The 18,758-nt window shown below is 42.7% G+C and overlaps 2 protein-coding genes across 4 annotated transcripts in view; one reads left to right on the top strand and one right to left on the bottom strand.

The window, feature by feature from the left end:
• The window catches only part of RALGPS2 (Ral GEF with PH domain and SH3 binding motif 2), a 67,538-nt gene that overhangs the window by 20,992 nt on the left and 27,788 nt on the right, over positions 1 to 18,758 (bottom strand). For both annotated transcript variants that reach the window (XM_010226449.2, XM_010226450.2), the window contains exons 8-9: positions 1,646 to 1,783; positions 1,275 to 1,365 (exon numbers count right to left, since the gene is read on the bottom strand). In XM_010226449.2, the coding sequence (XP_010224751.2) occupies positions 1,275 to 1,365; positions 1,646 to 1,783 (229 nt within the window). The remainder of the gene's footprint in view (positions 1 to 1,274; positions 1,366 to 1,645; positions 1,784 to 18,758) is intronic.
• ANGPTL1 (angiopoietin like 1) lies at positions 9,640 to 17,850 on the top strand. 2 transcript variants are annotated; one of them, XM_088524869.1, is made up of 4 exons: positions 9,640 to 10,426; positions 14,601 to 14,831; positions 16,562 to 16,832; positions 17,639 to 17,850. In XM_088524869.1, the coding sequence occupies exons 1-4, from the start codon at positions 9,653 to 9,655 to the stop codon at positions 17,824 to 17,826; spliced, it is 1,464 nt and encodes a 487-aa protein (XP_088380995.1). In that variant the 5' UTR covers positions 9,640 to 9,652; the 3' UTR covers positions 17,827 to 17,850. The 2 variants fall into 2 exon arrangements, with proteins under 2 accessions (XP_088380995.1, XP_088380994.1); XM_088524868.1 differs by having other exon boundaries at positions 9,640 to 10,478; positions 14,638 to 14,831.

The raw sequence follows: 18,758 nt of genomic DNA, 5'->3' as shown, positions 1-18,758 counted from the left end.
TTTCAATGCTACCTCCATTAGTGTCACAAAGGGGTAGACTGCTCATCATGTAACTCCAAAAGAGACCAAGCATGTCTTGCTAGCAAAATGTGCAGAGCTAAAAGCTTTGGATACAGCAAGTTCAGAAAAGCACCTCTTTTAACTTTTAGAAGAAAACGCTTAAAATCTGACAGCTCCTCTCGCTCATTCCCAGACAGTTTTGTGCAGATTCATGGCAGCTTTAAAGTTTAGCTTTCTTAAATAAGATTCTTGAGCAAGACAAAACAGCAATTCAAGTCACAGTCATGTTTTTCCAACTCCAGCCTTTTCATAAACGCCTCATGAGATAAAAAGTTCTTCTCTTGTGATAACACTGTTTTTTCAAAATACACTGTCCCCATACATTTTGCAGTCTGGGAGGATGCATTACTCATAGGTGTAAAATCAGGTTTTAACAGTATTCCTGCCACTGCATTACATGCAACTGTTTCCAGCCCTCAGACCTGGGGTTGTACAGGGTGAGGTGGCTCCTCAGCAACACAACTCCCACTACTGTTGATTCCCAGTTGGTGAAGAAGAGTGGTTTGTGGGATTCATGAAGACTATATCCCACAGAGAACCAGCCACCGCTGCCAAGTAACATTTTTTGCTTCAAATGGTTAACCGTGGAGCTTTACTCTCAGGAATAAGCACAGAGTGATTTTAGAAGCAGCCTATCAAACACTGCAGCAAGAAGCTAAAGCTCGATGCCTACACATCGGGGACAAGTGCCGCGCCAGAGGACCAACCACCCTTGAAGACTGAGCCTTGAGAAGCCGGCAGCTTGCGCCCTTGTTACCTGCCCTCTCACACAAACTGAAGGGTGCCTATTTGCCGCCATCTCATAAACTCTAATTAGGGTTACTAAACGGCAGGCCACCGTTTATAAATCATTGTTTTCACAAAGATAATCTGTTCCTTCAGGGTGCCTGCCCTCCCACCGCTGGAAGGCGGCTATACAAGCAGCTGATTGAACACCACAGTGGTGGCAGGAAGGGTGAGAAGCTCCTGGAGCGGCTCAGCCAGGGAACAGGCTCCTGCCTCACGCGGCAGCTCCACATCAGCCCCTCTCCTGCCTCAGCGCTGCCTCCCGCCACACGCGTCCAGCCCTCAGCTTTGCTGGATGCCAAATCACTTAGCAAAATAATCTGAGACCCATAAACTCTTGGTGCAAGTAGAGACAAAGTGACAGGCTTTTTTGTTATAAAAGCTACTTCTGCTAAAGAATTAAGTGCGTTGCAGCATTTCATACTTACTTGTAATTGTCATCTTCTACAAACTTCTGCAGCTCTTCTATGTACTGAACTGAGTTCAGATACTTTTGGACATGAGGCAACAGAGGAATATCTAGAGAACAGATGACAGCTGTAATGACTGTACCGCTCACAGGCGAACACCGAATTACCTTCTAGAATGTACTTATAGAGAACCAGCCTTTCCCGCATGAGATGTGCATATTTATCACATATATACAGTGTTGAAATTCATGCTTTAGCCCTTGGGATGCAAGGGGTGGTCCCGACCTTACCAATGGGTCAGACCTTATTAAGATAATGTTACAGAAGGCAAATATTAATACTTTAGAGGTTATTCTGTTTAATGCTGCAAAATTAACATGCTATCTTACCATATTCACAGGACTGCTGCAAATCGGAGATAATTCGAAGTATGTTATTCATTAAATTTGTTCTTTGCTCACTTTCCAGAATGCTTCCTGTTGATGGGTATGCAGAATCAATATATGTCAAGTCTGAGAGATAAATACCTGAAAAAAACCCGAATTCCTTAATTTAGTGTTGCACATTTACCATAAAGGCAAGAAGTATTGTGGAATTTTTGCTCTCCTTGACTAATGTACAGGGAGATTGATAACAGTATAGCCTCGCTGTGTTACGTTTTATGTATTTGGAAAATAATCTCAGTAGGATCTCCAAGAACTTCTGCACTTCAGAATAAAAGAATAGTAACTATGCTTGGATTTATAGGAGAGTGCACCACTCCTTTCTGGAGGGGACTTCGTTTGACCTTCAATTTTGTCACCCTTGTCCTGGCTGTATTTGCAAGTGCCATATTACATGTGCAGCTAGATCCAACAAATCAGAACAGGAGATGGAGACTCCTTCTTTGCATACATCCTACCAGGCACGTACAATCAGACTTCATCTTTGACAGCATCACTGTTTCTAAAGCTGAAAGCAATTATGAGCATATATGCAACTGCTCATAATTCCTGAGCTTGTCAGACTACCAATTCATCATTCCTCTGACAAATGTGAAGCATATTAAACAAATTGCTAGAATACAGGAGCAAAATTACTAATAAATTTATGCAGTTGCTATTGCTCCAATTCAACACATTTCAAAAAGATAAAACAAAATAGAGGAGAAAGACCTTATTTCTAACCTTCCAATGTGAATAGAAATAGAAAAAACTCTATTTGCCCTAACATGGAAAATTATATCCATGCAAAAAGTGAACTTAGACCGAAACGTGATACAACTTATGAAGTTCATATTAACTTTAGTCACTAAAATCCCATGGGCTTAGATATAGCTTTTCAAGTCTTCTACTTATTTCTTTCCCTCACACCTCTGTAGTCTTACCGTTGTGCCAATCCTTTGGCCACATGGAAAACAGAGGAAAATCCTCGTCCTTTCATATTATTGCCGTAAATAGACTGCTTATAATTTTATCTACTTTGAAAATTTACCCATAAAGTCTGATCATCTCTTGTATCAAATAAATGAAGCATCTGTCAACCAACTTCATCATTGCAAAGGAAAACTCTTCTCCTATAACCTCCACAATACAAAAGCCTTACATGACTTAAAAATATCCAAACTCAAATGATATTTTCAAGAAGCTGTTATTAACCTAATCCGGAATTTCTAAAACTATTTATATTTTTCTGACGTAAGGTTGTATAACCAGAGTCATAACAAGAAGTTACAGGTGGAAGAGAATGAACACAACCTCACCAGAACAGCCTCACTAGAACAGCTCTTGTGTTTGTACAGCACCAAGCCAGTAGGTTCTTGAAACTGAAACTCTGGGCATGGCTCCAAAGTCAACACATTCATGTGCGTGTGCGCACACACAGAGAAACAAATTAAAATACTTGTGGTTGAAAGGTGGCACCAAAAAAAAAGTGAATAGAAAGGTATTACACATGACCTGATATACTACCACATTTTTCAATCTCGTATGCTGCTAGTAGTAGTTTATTATAAAATAGAAAGAGAGATGAGCAATGCATTATTCACATTTATATTCTAATGCTATCTGAGCTGTAGAAGCTGCCTGGAGGCCAACTTTGCTAGTCAGCGTCCAAACGGCCACTAAAATGTCCCAATCTTCCATAGAGAGAAGTAAATCATGCTTAATATTTATGCTTAAATTCATTATGAATATGCTCCTGCAATATTATACATGATTTTATAAATTAACACATTCATAGGATTATCCTTCTGAAGAAATTCTTTAGAAGTAGTGGGTTTTTTTTTCTTTTAGATCAGATCTTTTTTGTAGATGGCTCTTCTCTAGAATGATTTCATGCAATTCTACGAAATCTAAGCAAATGTTGAGAGAGCACAACGGTAACTCGCAAATGTAATGGGCATCTCCTACATAAAGGCAAAGATCCAAGAAAACAAAATGGATGTGCTGAAGTGCTGGCTGAGGACTGACAGAGCTAAAAGCACTGCGCTGCATTTCCCTTAGGGTGCAATCTCTGTGACTCTGGCTACTTCTAACACTAATCAGATGTTCTTGAACAGCCTCATACTACCCAAAGGCATCCCGCGCGGTTTTAATGCTTTCCACATGTCCCGGCAGCTTTAGGAGTTTAACAGCTGCGACTGCTTCTCATTAAGCAAACGTCAGGACCCGAAGGCGACGTTCAGCCCAACGGTCCCCGAGCCTCCAAACGCGCTGTTTTCCCTGTTGTACCCAGCCTGCCTCTTTTATTCCCGGCGACACAAACGGAGATTTATCAGCCTGAAAGATTCTTTCTTCCAGCTGAAGCCCGGTACTGTAACAACTTAAAAGGCCTCGTTCGGCACCCCAGTAAAAATGTTTGATTTGCAGTCGCCTGCTGCCGGGGGGCAGCGCCTGCTGCCACCTGGTACCCTCCCTGCGAGGGGCACACAGGCTGCCTTGTTCCCCGCGGCCGCATCCCTACCCCCTCCAGAGCGAAGGAGGAGTTTGGTGGGCGGCGCTGACATCAGTGGGGCCGAGTGCGCCAGAGCCGCGGGCGCGCGCGCCGGGCCGAGCTTAAAATCCTCCCTGTGCCGATGTGATGTACACGGAACCTGGGCCCGCGGGCAGGAGGGGAACGCCGCAGCCTCTGCGCTGGGATAACACACACCGGCGCAGGCAGCGCTCTGCAACAGCCATGTCCTTTGCTTGGTTAGCGCATGGAGAAGCCCGCTTCCTCAAGGCGGTTTGGATCTAAGGGAGAAGGACTGCAGCAGCTCGCTGCTACAGCCGCGGATTAGCAGCCTGCACCATCAGGGAGCATAAGACACATCTGCAAGTTGGCCTCTGGATTTTGCATCCACTCCAGAAGTGAAACAGCTGCAGGATTTTTTCTTCTTGGTAAGTTTTAAAGTTACTCTTACTTACAAGTTTCATTAGGAGCCATTTACACCCACTCCATCACATGCCTATGTCCGTGAGCAGCCCCAGCTCTCGGCCCCACAGCTATCTGACAGCTAAAAATACAGAACTCACTCTTGGGGAGTTTGGTAGACTCTGGGAACTTGGGAAGAGCTTCAGAGGATTTGCGTGGGAGCAGAAACTCCCTCACTTCACTGGTAACGATGAGCGAGTCAGAGCTGTTCAGCTGCAAGACTTGTATGGATTTGTGCTATATACAATTAGCGAAAATCAACACTGCCAGATTCTTTGCTGAGCGCATTATTGGGGTGGTAAGAATATAAGGTGAAATTCTGACCCCACCGCAAAGCAAAACTCCAAATTCCTCTTGACTTCAGGGAAGGCAAGGTTGTGCTCAGAGCACAGACCCAGCATTACTAGAGCTAGAAAATGGATACCTCCTTAAAACCACTAAAAAAATCCCAAGTAAATCCATGCTCCATGCACCTCTAAGTAGTTAATCAGCGTTTCTCTCTGCAACTGAAAGGGTTTTTTTTTTTTTTTTTTTTTTTTAAATAGGGACTTCTAAGATTAAAATCTTCAAAAGCAGCCCAAGCTGCTTTGGAAAAACTAACCTATAATCGCACACTGGGTCAGAAAAATCAACCCTCTCCAAGCGATTGAAACAGACGCTAACCCCTTCATGGAGCAACGTGGAGAATGTCAGGGAAGGGAACAGTACCGCCGCTCCGCAGCAGATCCACGAAGAGGAGCTTCAAAACAATGAGCGTTCACAGCTGAAGTTGTGGTTAAAGTGGTTTACCAGCCAAACAATTGACGGGCTTCATAAACATGAAGTGCAGCATAGAAAGCATCAGTGTGCTAAGTGGAAAATAAAGTTTTTGTTGCAGTGCTTTGGGGGCAGCGGTGAGGAGGAGGGATCCAGTTGTGAGCCAAAACAAACAGAAAGCTTTTAAAAAAGCCAGAATACAAAAAGCACAGAGAGAACCCCCCTCCCCCCCCAAAATTTAAAGAGCTTTTCTGGTGTATGCCCTTCCTCATCTTTGAAAGAACACCACAATACATAAATTGAAAACAATGAAAGAGTAAGAGTTACATATTGGTATTAAACTCTCGGGAAACTGACAAAATAAAAGAGAAAGAAAGGGTGACAGTAAGGAAAAAGACACAAAGCGTTATGAGTAAGCAAGCTTAATTAAAATTTAGTATTTATGAAAAAAAGCAACAAGGCAGAGAGAGAGAGAGAGAGAGAAAGAGAGAGAGAGAAAGAGAGAGAGAGAACCCATCCTTCTGTGCTTGTCTCCATATTCTAGGGAAGAATCTAAACAGACAAAAGGAACATCTGAAATCTCCTCTGTACTTTGGCCACCAGGCTCTCCTCAGTCACTGTTAGCCAAGCTTTTGCTTAGCATTACACTTAGAACAATTCCTAAATCTTTCACAAAAAAGGCTGAGTCAATAACATTAAAGAAAAAACATCTCCATGCAAGAATTTAACTCCTACTTTGCCATCTTCTAAGGCAAGTTCAAATGTTGAAGTGATAATTTAAATAAACGATAGACTATTACTGTTAAGCTGTTGCCAAACGAAAAATCTGAAGCATGAGGAAAAGTTTTACATGAATTTTGGTCTCAGCATAGAAATCCTGAAGTTTAACTTGCACTCTTTGCACTCCTATTTCCAGTATTTTTTACAACTTTTAATTTATTGCTCATACCATCCACTATTTGGTCAATTTTTAAAATTTATACAGCAGTGAATGAAGCAAAGGGTACCACTGCTCAGTGTCTTCCATACCTGTCTCATAGGGAATTCTGGGGCACTTAAATAACTCATCTCTGAATACCAAACACCCCTGGCTGTTATTCTGCTTGTTAAAATGCTGCATATAAACATAATGAGATCCAAAGAATGGAGAGACCCCTCCAGCTGCCAAGAAGCCCTAAGAAGTGCATAAAACTTCACAGGAACGTGAAGACATTGTACTATACTTTCAAAACATTTGGTGTGGCAAACTTTGCAATTCTCACAGAGAATTTCTATGAGTTCGGCTTAAGAGTGACACACTTCCAATGGCTACTTCAAAAGCACTTGAAGATTTTTAGATTTCATTTTCTAAAATGAATCAGATTGCTCTTAATATCAGAACATTCCTGTTAATATCAAAAGTAAAATTCTGTGACTCAGTACACTATACATCTGCCCAAGAAAACCAAATCTATTATTCCTGGTTCCTACTCAACACAAATGTAAGTAATACTGTTATTTTACCAATAGCAGAGAGACTCGCCAGGAAGAGACATATTTATACAGGGCAAAGTAATTTATAGAGTACACAGATACTGTATCATCAAAAATCCATGTGAACACTTCTCCTACAGTAGCACTGTCTCCACTCCAGTAAAGCCTCTGAGGTTAGAGACACTGCTTAAAACTAAAAAATAATAATAAATAAAAGATGGAGATGGAGACATTTATTGGATAATTTTGTTGATTTTACTCGCTAAGACAAACTTTTAGAAGAAAATGAAAATCTGCATAACAAGAAAGTCGATGATGTGGTACCATATTCATAGATGCCATGGAAGCATCTTTATCCTCAGTGGGATCACTTCTCTTTGCTAAGAAACCTGGCTGTTTCTCTTCCCGTCGCATGCAGCTGGAAAGGCAGGCTCACACCGAGGGTGCTCGGTATTTGCCATTTCGCACAAATGCTCCGGATGAAGACGCGCACTGAGCTGACGTGCTGCACTTTGAGGCCACCGGGTAGAAGGGGCCTTTGTGGGCTCGGAGAGAACAGGTTTTCTGCTCCGTGCTGCGGAGCTCCACGTTTTATGCCTTGACTTGTCAGCCACGGTATTTCCACAAGGAACAAATAGCTTTTTGTTTAGACAGCTAAAACATACCGCTTTTTCGGATATTACACCCCATGCTATAATAGATTTTCACTGAAAGCTTTACTTAGCTCTTAAGCAGAATTTTGTACCTTACTACTAATAGCACTTTTCTAAAGTAAACGGTCAGAGTAATTTTTGAAATATATTTTTTTTGTATTAGGATCAGCCTGAAAAGAAAAAAAAGGGGGGGGGGTGGGGAGGAAAAAAGGAATGGTATTCGGCTTAAAATGGTATTGAAGCCCTACCCCCAACTTGGAAGATTTTTGACATAACCAGTATGAGGTTTTCTGTGCTGACAGGAGCAGTACTGAAGTTCCTTCCGCAGATGCAATAAAACAGCAGCACGCCAGGATGTGTGCAACACCCCTCTTCAGGGACATGTGCTTTTGTGTTAAAACAAAGGGTTAAATGGGCTATTTTTCCCCACAGCCATTCTGTATTTCAACGAGGGTACTGGATCTTTAATAATAATGACCAGAGATTCATAGGTTATTCACACAGGTTATTTTGGGGATACAAAGAAGCTGTTACATGCTGAAAGCGGGAAGAGTGGAATACTCAGCTCCCACTACAGTGTCATCCTTAGTGTGTCATGAAGGTGCTTTCTCTGCATGGGAAAACATTGCACATAAAACACTGAAAAAAAGTTTAGAGAACACGTAGAAAGTGAAGTCCAGACAGTTAACTGAGCTCCTCTCTGTCAAGCTGAGAATCACCCAATACTATTTCCCATGTTTTACCGTGACTCAGGCAAAAAGATGATTCATAATGTAATGAATTTCCAACAGAGCACTGCCAAGTGTTATTCAAAATGTTTGAAACTAAAGAAAACTACGTAATTGTTGCGCCAAAAACAATGCTCCAGTGTTTTCATACAAAGCATACCTTTCGCAGGCCAGTACTAAAAAAATGTAAGCAAATTGTTTTTGAAAACACTATTTATCGTTATAAGCCCAGCAGCGGCTTATATACCAAAACAGTTATTACATACCAGCAATAAAATACACAGGCATAAATGTTTAAATATAAATACATTTTCTCGACCTTCTCTGTATACTTGCTATTTATGTCAAGTAAGAAAGAGGTTTTGATATGTGTTAAAAGCAAACAGCTTCCCTTCCTCCCTGAGGCAGAACTTGTAACATGACTGCCAGTGAAGACAGGCGCGTTGTAGACAACACCAGGGCGTCCAAGGGACACTCCTGGGCATGACGGCCCAGAGGGGGCTCCCAGCCGCGCTCAGCGGTCAACCACCACCTCAGATCCATTAGCCATAAGTTAAAAACATTCGTCTTAAAAGTTAGCTGAGGAGATACCAAAGGATTGAGCAAGCTGTGTTATCCATTTTTTAAGGCTTTTAGGTTACTTGTAGGGTTTTAATATGGTTAATGTGGTTTTAATCAATACTTTAATCAAAGACAACTACATTAGTCTAATCTAACACTAATATCAAAGCCAGGTTAATATATTACTTCATGTCTTTCAAGTATGTGTGCTTACACAGAGTAAGCTTGAAAAGCATATGTGTATACAGGGGAGTAGAGGTGCCTACAGTACATACATTATATACATATGGCCATATGCAAACCCAAAAGAAAGTACAGAAAGGCTGGCTTAATCCAAATTATGAACATTATAATTTTTGTAATCTGGATTAAAAATATATATATATCAGCCACTCTGTCTCTGCTTTCATTCCTTCAAGATATTCTGCAAAAACGGTTTTATAACCCCATGCTTTCATTGCACAGACTACAGATCTAAGCAGTCAAATTTATAACAAAAACATAACACAACGTGAAAAGGAACATTGTTTCTGAAAGTGCTTTCATTACAAATTCTCTAATATAACCAGCAATTTTTTAGGGCTTGCTGCTCAGGATAGAAAGCTGTTCTTTGCAACCCCATCTGATGGGCACTCACCCCCTGCAACAGATTCCAAACACTTGTCCACATGCACATTGCATGGCAAATCCCATCAGATGAGGCAGTTTAGTTTTAATGATAGCTCAGGTGCAAATGAGCGCCTTCCCCCAGAACAGTGGTTATTATAATGAGCTCTGAAACTAAACATTCTGTCTTCTCTCTGTTCAATAGCTCCCTCATACTTGCTTGAAGATGAAGCTATTTAAGTGGACTTTGGGTGCACTGCTGCTCCTCCTGTTGTCTATCGGACACTGTAGAGGCCGCTCCAAGCTCAGCAGAGCATCCCAACGGAGACACCCCCGATCAGCGGGCAGCGGAGAGGAAGGCAAGAAATGTGGTTACACCTTCTTGGTCCCAGAACAAAAAATTACGGGGCCCATCTGTGTGAACACCAACGGACCGGCTACTGGTAACAGAAAAGACGAAGTCACAAGGATGGACATAGAAAACCTGAAGGATGTACTGTCCAAGCAGAAGCGGGAGATTGACATACTGCAACTGGTGGTGGATGTGGATGGAAACATAGTCAACGAAGTGAAATTACTGAGGAAAGAGAGCCGTAATATGAACTCACGGGTCACTCAACTCTACATGCAGCTCTTGCATGAGATAATTCGAAAGCGTGATAACTCCCTGGAGCTCTCCCAGCTGGAAAACAAAGTCCTTAACGTTACCACAGAAATGCTGAAGATGGCAACAAAGTACAAGGAGCTGGAGGTGAAGTACGCTGCGCTGACCGACCTGGTGAACAACCAGTCGGTGACCATTGCCCTGCTGGAGGAGCAGTGCCTGCGGCTCTTCTCCCGGCAGGACGGCCACGGCGCGCCGCCGCTCGTGCAGGTGGTGCCGCAGCACGTGCCCCACGGGCAGCCCTACCCGCCCGTGCTGCTGGGGGGCAACGAGATCCAGCGGGACCCCGGCTACCCCAGGGACAGGGACGTGCGGCCGCCCCCCGAGCCCGCCACGGCGCCCACGAAGAGCCCTTTCCGAGTGCCCCCGCTAGCCCTCATTAACGAAGGTGAGTTATGCGTCGCTGCCGCTAACGCGAGCCGAAACTCCTGTGTTTTAGAGCAGTGCAACCAGAACAACGATTAAGCACCCAGCACAGCTCGCCCTTTCCCCAACTATCATTTTCCTCCCCTACTCCCCCAAAGAAAGCATTAGACTTAAGCTTCCCAAAGAGTCTCATTCTTACACTATCATTGTATGGGATTTGTTTGAGGAAATAGTTGATGCTCAAAAAATATCAGTCTGAAGTACTTAACTTTCACTCACAAGTCTTGTTTTATAATATAAGAAGCAGCTGAGTTGGAGTTATGGGAATGAACACTGTTTCCACCTATGCTCTTTAACACCATTCCTTTGAGGATGCTATTAGCTACATGGTATGGTGATCGGCAACAGGGAATGCAAAACCAGCTAGTGTGCATTAAATAACTGAAATAATCTTAAATAGTTGCCCTTAATAGCTATACAGGTACATTTGCCAGAAGTAATTCCTGTTGTAATTGTAATATTACTGTAAATGGTTTTAAAAGAGAGGCCTATACCCAGCAACACCATGACAACTGATACAAGATTTGTTATTTGGTTTTTTTATTGTTTTGTTGAAATACTCGAGAGCAAATCCAAGTATATGCACCCAAATGTGAAAATATAAAATGAGCAGCCACATTCTCAGTAATTTGATATTAGTAGGGAAAGTTAATACCATAAATAATACGAAATATGAAGATACACTCAGACAACTATCACATTTTCACAAGTTACACTTCTCAGGTCACTGCAGATTCATTTTGCTCTAGAAACAAAACTATCAAGGAGGAAAAAAATTCTTTCCAAATTAAACTCCCTGAGAGAATCCCTGAGCACTTTCATCATTCGCAAGTTCGACAGAATTATAGCATGCTTTTCTGAATCCTTAGATTCATCATATTTTCCTTATAATTTTCAAGTAACCATCTCTTCTCCTGCTTTTGTTAGGTTACACAGCAAATGCCTTTTATTTTTTTTAACTGCTTTTAGTCCCAGTCGGAAGACACAGTTGAGACTCCTCTGCAACACTCCAAGTAAATATCCGCTGATGTAAAGAGCAATTATTTTTATTCAGCAGCTGTGAAAAATTCAGGCATGAGCCCAACTAAAATGCCAGATGTCATGAGAATTTCAGTCATAGATCATGACAAAAGCAAATTGCTAAAAGCATTACGTTAACGTCTGTCAGACAGCCAAAGTATGATTCTGAACAATAATTCAGAGTTTTGTTTAAAATGCATGTTTTCCTCTCCTGGGATGTGTTTGTTGCATACACAGTGAAGCAACACCACTAAGCATCTTCCTCTAAAGCACCCACCACAGCCTTCGCTCCCTCTTCCCACTGCTTAAAAGTTCTGATTTTGCATCCGTATTTGCAAGGAAACACAAAGAAATCACAGGCAATTTTAAGAATATTCAACTTCATTAGTATTTAAGTCCCCCAATCGGTAGTTTAAGTGTTCCTTGCAGTGCCCTGAGGAAATGAGGGTTGGGAATTACCGCTGCTGGCAGAGCATCAATCATTAAAAACAAACACAATTTATCATAAAGCGCAAGGCAATGTCCAGTTATCTCCAAGGTTTGAGATTAAGGTAAACAACAGAAGCAAAATAGTTTGTGTGAATGAAAAATGAAATTTCCAGTTGAAACATAAGGACTATTTATAATTTATAAATATGTCAAATAAGACAAGGGAAAATCAAACAGCCCCTATTAGAAGTAGGATAGTCAAAGACTTGAGTATGAGAGAACAAAAAACTAGATCAGCAATTCAGGGTATTTCTCCTACTGCTTCTGAAGAAGTTTCACCTTATAAATACTTGCACATTCAGAAGTTTACAAAAGGGTTAACCTGCATCTTAGAAGTGCGGGTTGGAAGTAAAATTCAAAATGGGGGGGGGGGGGGGGGGGGGGAGGGACCTCTTGTTCTAGGAGACGCATTTTGTATAAATTGCATAAAAGTAGGAGTTACTCAAAGCTGAGAAAAAAGCATTGCTGTGAATGGGCAACCACAATCACTGGAACAGCAGCCAACGTACCCAAGCCCAATTCCCACTATACTGCAAGCTGTAACTGTAGGGAAAAGGGGATACTAGAAAATTCCCCAGGAAATCCACTCTGCAGCATTCCAATAATGATGCGTTTACACACTACTCTCAGCAGAGCCTCACAAAGATCATGCACCTCACTGCATTTTGAATAGGAAAATTACAGATGTTACACCATGCTTTTTAATTAGAGTGCCCATGTACCCCAATGTCAGCATTTCCCATGCACAAGAATTAAAAGTGCATTTGTTCTTATGCCCTGAACTTAAAACCATTACAGGCAGCAAAGAATTTCCTTTTAAAAATTGTTTTTATGGCTATAGAATAAGGAAGCCCAAACAAACCCCAACTTATCTTAAGCACAGACAAACTGAGAGTCAAAAAACAGACAAGTTACATCCTGTGGCCTTAATGCGAGCTGAATTTTAGTAGTGACCTAAGTTAGTTACATAAACGGACTAGTACGATTTTGTCTGCCTCAAAAACTACTTAAAAATCACTCCAAAATCTGCTCGGGTCTCATGGTGAAGCAAGGCTGCAATTCCTCTTCCAGCTGACAGCATATGAAATAGTACAGAGCACATCTATTGAGCCAATCTCAGTATTCAACTCGTTCTTTTTAAAAAAGAAAAAAAAAAAAAAAACACACACACACATTTTCCACTCTCACTTCTTCTAATGTCATTATTGCTTTATGTTTTTACAATATTTAGTTACGCAAATCCAAATTTGCTTTGGGTAGTATAAGAGAAGGGAATGAGACAGAACTAAGCCCAAACTTAGACCAAAATCTCCCTAGGATTTCCTATTAGGTGCAACTGGCATTTACCACCTCAAATCTACAGCCTAAAAAACCCTGCAAGTATCAATTTGATCTTCTCATTGAGCCTCAGGGTGGGGTGAGGGCCACTTTCACTCGACCTCTGCTTTAATTAAAGCAAAGCTCACAGGTGGCATTTTGGTTCCCTGCACATCACCTTTGCCTGTGACAGTTCTCCACACTTTCAAGTAGGTTTGAGGAAAAATTAGCCTTTAAATTATGTTAGGCATCAGGGAATTATTTTCAGATTTAGTGAATTTGGATTTTCCAATCCACTTGGGGCACCCCTCTCTAATAAGTAATGAAGAGCAGGTGTTGTTCTGGTGGCCAAGTAACTGCTCTCTCATCAGCTGCTTAAACCCAGCAGAAGTCATGACAGCTAGCATAAAATCTGCTATAAAAGAAAAATAAGTGTGAAATGCTGACAGAGCAAAGCAAAGATCTCAGAAGCACATAAGCTGCACGCTGCTTAGAGAAGGACTAGATGCTCTTGTGTAAATAGGGGGGCAAGTGGCAAAGCCAGTGTTCCCATGGCCTAAAGCAGCGTTGTCCTTCCCAAGTGGAAGCGAGCGAGCCCTGGGAGCTGCCCAGAGCCTTCTCCATGGCCTCTCCACATGTAGCATACCAGGGCAGCACAGGAAACTTATAAAAATCCTCTGTATGGTTAACTGGCTGAGCCAGGAAATGGGAAAGTGCCTGGAGGCAAAGAAATTAAGCAGTATATCATCATCTTATTTCTCTAAATTCTCTTATCAATATATTTGACAGTAAATATTTCCTAGAGAAACTACCTAAAAACTGTATGTATTCAGATGTGTGGAGGATTGGCTTTTTTTTCATTATGATTTTAAACTTCAGCAAGTTTCAAAAGGATGCACTAGGGTCATGAAGCACATTCACACCAAACCATTTTAAGTTGCACAGATGAAAAACCAGTGAGAATTGCAAAGCACTTTTTGAATACCAAAAGCTGGAGCAGGCACTTTTGAACAGGGTACATGAGGCTAAAACCCCAGGTGATACATGAAGAGTTATTAGCTGTTCAGCAAACCAACGCGTTCGTAAAACGCAGAGGATACAGGGACACACATTTTTAATGTGTGGGTATGCAATTCATCTGAGACCATAACTTTATATTGTTTTCCATGGTAGTTTTAACCTTATTAGTGGCTTCGCATTACCTCCAAGTCTTTCCCTGACACACAGAATATTCCTCACCACTTTGTGTACTGCGTAGCCAAGCCTGACAGCTCACAGTGCCTCTTTTCAAAAAGGTCCATTCAAAGACTGTCAACAAGCCAAAGAAGCTGGGTACTCCAACAGCGGGATTTATATGATCAAACCTGAAAATAGCAATGAACCGATGCAGTTATGGTGCGAGAACAGCTTGGACCCTGGAGGATGGGCAGTTATTCAGAAGAGAACAGATGGATCTGTCAACTTTTTCAGGAACTGGGACAGTTACAAGGTAAATTTTGGAATTCAGAAAACCAGCAGCTGTTTTGGTGTGGCAGCAATTATCAACTGTACTCAAGGCAGGGTGGGGAGGACAATATTTCCAGGGTAGTTGTTCACTGCAAATGTGTAAACTGAATCATAAATACTGAAATGTTGGAAGTAAAGGGTTAGTTGCTTAAGTGAGACAATTTAAATGAATTGTACAGAAGATGTAGTCAGCAGGCACTGCAGTCCCTCAGGGGAAAGCGTATTATTCGGACACATTGCTTTCCTTAACTTACTTGGGCATTACAAATACAGAATATCTCAGAGCACAACATGACGGTGCAGAGATGTTACTCTAGATAGTGACTGGGAAGTCATTTATTACAAAGCCCTAATTAAGCATGTGATTTCGGTTAAGACGCTGAGAGCTACAGTGCAGTGCTTGAGAAGCAAAACCGTCTCCCCTAAGCAGCCTCCGCAAGTGGAGGAGGTAAACACTTACAGCAACAGTTTTGCAGGATCCGGGCCTCAATGTCAGCTTCTTCGTAATGGACATCACCTCCACCTTTAGAATTCACTGTGAAGTCTTCTCCAGACCCAGGGCTGGTAGAACGCTCCTGCATACATATTCGGAGCTCAGCTCTGCACAGTTCAGCTCTGGAGGCTGAATTACAGTGGCACTCCTCACATGCTCCTAGTTATGTGAATATTTAATTTGCCTATAGGACTTTCCTGACCTTCTGGTTCACAAAATGAGCGGACAGAGCGTTGCAGGCAGCGACTGCACGTTGCTCTGGAGTCATCACACGCCAGGCAGGAAACAGGGAGAAGGCAAAGGGAGGACTGCGCCAGCAGCAACAGGGACAGTCTCTCCTTCCGCCCTTGCCCCATTTGGGCTCTTCGTGGCCCTGCCGCTCGCTCGGCCACCAGCACGGCCGGGAGCCAGCAGAAAGGCAGCACTACCATTTTTGGCAGCAGCGCGATCCCAGATCAGCTCAAGCCCCTAGTGGAACTGCAACTTGAGTCAGGAGCCGGGATGTTTATTTCCTGGGGAGCAGGAGAGAGACTCCCCTGCAGGGGGTTATCACCGCAGCTCCTGCCCAGCTGGAGGAAACTGCAAAGCCCAACAGTTACCACTCACATTAAGTGATGGAAACACCCTCCCTGGCTGGAGCTCCACACCTTGACAAGCAGTTTTCCTCACTAGGTGTAAAATAACCCTTCACAGTTATACCAAAAGTTCACGATTTGATTTCTAACAAATCTAGTGAAGGCTACAGACAAGTTGACTGATTAAGTTTATAGCGAGCTTAATCAGGTACCATCATTTGGGACACAAAAGGCAACAAAAAGCTGTTTTTTTCGAACACGAGATTGTCAATCTATAAATCTCCTTCCACGCTAAGCCACAACACCTTCCATTTCCTTACTCATATATGTTTACTGATCCCCCCTAGCCTACTATGCGCAATATTTCTTCAGCTCCTCTCTTTGCTCTGCTTTCCAAAGGAGAGGACATCGCAGAAAACAGACCCTGCTAATTCTGCTGCCTTTACCGATGCTGGTAGTACCTTATACTGCCAGCAGATCAACTCGGTGTGTAGCTATGAGTAGCAGAAAGAAAGCATTTAAATGCATGGAGAAACCATGAAAGACCTCCAGTACCCAAGTGCCCTTGTTTTACAATATTCCTGCTGACGCATGTTTTGATGAGCAAGGCAGACTAAACTAACAGTCTCATGTTGTTGCATGCAGAAAGGATTCGGAAACATCGACGGAGAGTACTGGCTGGGACTGGAAAATATCTACATGCTTACCAACCAGGACAACTACAGGCTCCTGATTGAACTGGAAGACTGGAGCAACAAGAAGGTCTACGCGGAATACAGCAGCTTCCGCCTGGAGCCCGAGAGCGAGTTCTATCGGCTGCGCCTGGGCACGTACCAGGGCAACGCCGGCGACTCCATGATATGGCACAACGGAAAGCAGTTCACAACGCTGGACAGAGACAGGGATATGTACACAGGTAAGAGAGAGTCAACATAGCAGGCACCCATGGAGATACCACCTTTAAAGCAACACAACACACAAACCAGGGGAATTCTGATAATTCCATAGAAAGTTGCTTTAAGCAGGTAATGATAAAAGTCTCACTGAGGAAGCCCCCTTCAAGCTACTGCACAGCTCAAATTCAATTCTAATCAAATTCTTCAAGCAAACACATTTGAGTAAACGTTATATTTAAATGCCATCCTTACTACTCGTACATGACTGAGGTGCACGCACCTTCCTGGGTGACACCTCAGACCAGTGCTGCAGCCACCACCCAGCAAGTCTCCTGAACAACAGGAAAGTGCCTTAGTTACATACCAGCACCTGAAAAAGAGGCAGATCTCTTCTTGTTCCCGCCTCCTTATAAGAGAAATCATCTCAAAGGGATATTCTGACCAAAATGACTAAACTTTAGTCTTTGCAGAGCTGTGCTGCCCCAAGTGGTGCTTGGGACCGCATCAAATGACAGGAGTGCCGGTTAAGCATCTCTGAGCAGGACATCCTTTAAGTTCCCTGAAGGCCAGCTTCACCGCCTTAGCTTTCAGGTGCGTCCCTGCATCTGCAGCAAACAGGAACACTAGACACGTGGTTTAACACCCACCCCGCCAGGCGAGGATGAGTGCAGAACACATGAGTTAGGTAAAAGCAGCAACCCAGATGAGCACACCAGGGTGCGAAGCGCCTCAGGCTTCCCCCCGAGAGGCCGAGGGAGACGGCAGAGGAACGCGCCTCGGCTGGGCCACACGGGCTGCAGCTGACCTGTTTCTTTCCGCTCCCCAGGGAACTGCGCTCACTTCCACAAGGGCGGCTGGTGGTACAACGCGTGCGCCCACTCCAACCTCAACGGCGTGTGGTACAGGGGCGGCCACTACCGGAGCAAATACCAGGACGGCATCTTTTGGGCCGAGTACCGGGGAGGCTCCTACTCCCTGAAAGCAGTTCAGATGATGATCAGACCTATAGACTGAGGAGCCGACTCCCACAGTGCTCCAGCGATCAAACGTCCAGAGTTTGAGTTTCAGAAAATTGTTACACTTAAATCATTGTTTTGCACAATCTGCCTCTACAAAAAGCAGGTCAAGAACTGTTCTTTTTTTCTCGTTGTGTTTCCCCCACCCTGTTTTTTAAACCATTTTCTACTGTGAGAGATGGTATTTTTAGAGCCTACAGGTTTGAGTAACTCACAGCAGCAGGTGTTTGCATTCGCAGTGCATATTTACCTTCGTTCTAGTCCAACATGCATTACCTTAACAAATATTAAAGTTGGTTAAAAAATACAGATTTAAAAAAGCTCTATGTTTTCTCACTTAAAAAGATTATAGTTTTCCAGGTCAAATCAACCCTTAGATACAGTTATGTGAAATGACACCATCTTTCTTTAATGTGAAAATTCATTATTTAACAATTTATTTGAATTATTTTGGTATTATTTCATTGAAAATCTCTTACCATGTCACTGTTGAAGCTTTCAAAATGAAGTGGTGAATTAAAAAATACATTATTTCTCCATGGTGTAAAGGATTCCTCAAGATCTGCATATCCTACTTTCTGTAACACGCTTAGGTAAAGCATCCCAAATAAGATCATTGTAGAAATGGTTGATAAGCTCTAGAAGACCAAATTACTCAGTGCTTCTCTTCCTACTTCTTGCCTTCATATTCACACAGATGGTAGAAAACCCTGTCAGGATCATGACATCTAATTTAGGGATCCCTCCCCTGCTCCAAATTAGCAGCAATTAAAGCTGAACAAGAGTTCAGATATACTAAAGGTTTAGAAAATGAACTCTCTCCCACACAGAAGCAGAGGGCACAGAATTGGAGCCAGCATACGCCATCCCCAGACCCCAAGAATTTTAGATGAAACGAAAGTTTAAGACTACAACACTGAAACTGCCCTT

This window comes from Tinamus guttatus, unplaced genomic scaffold (genome assembly GCF_059628265.1).
Source record: "Tinamus guttatus ecotype Peru unplaced genomic scaffold, ASM5962826v1 Tinamus_guttatus_pri_ptg000215l, whole genome shotgun sequence".
In the NCBI taxonomy this organism is placed as follows: Eukaryota; Metazoa; Chordata; class Aves; order Tinamiformes; family Tinamidae; genus Tinamus; species Tinamus guttatus.
This window is presented reverse-complemented; position numbering and strand designations above follow the sequence as displayed.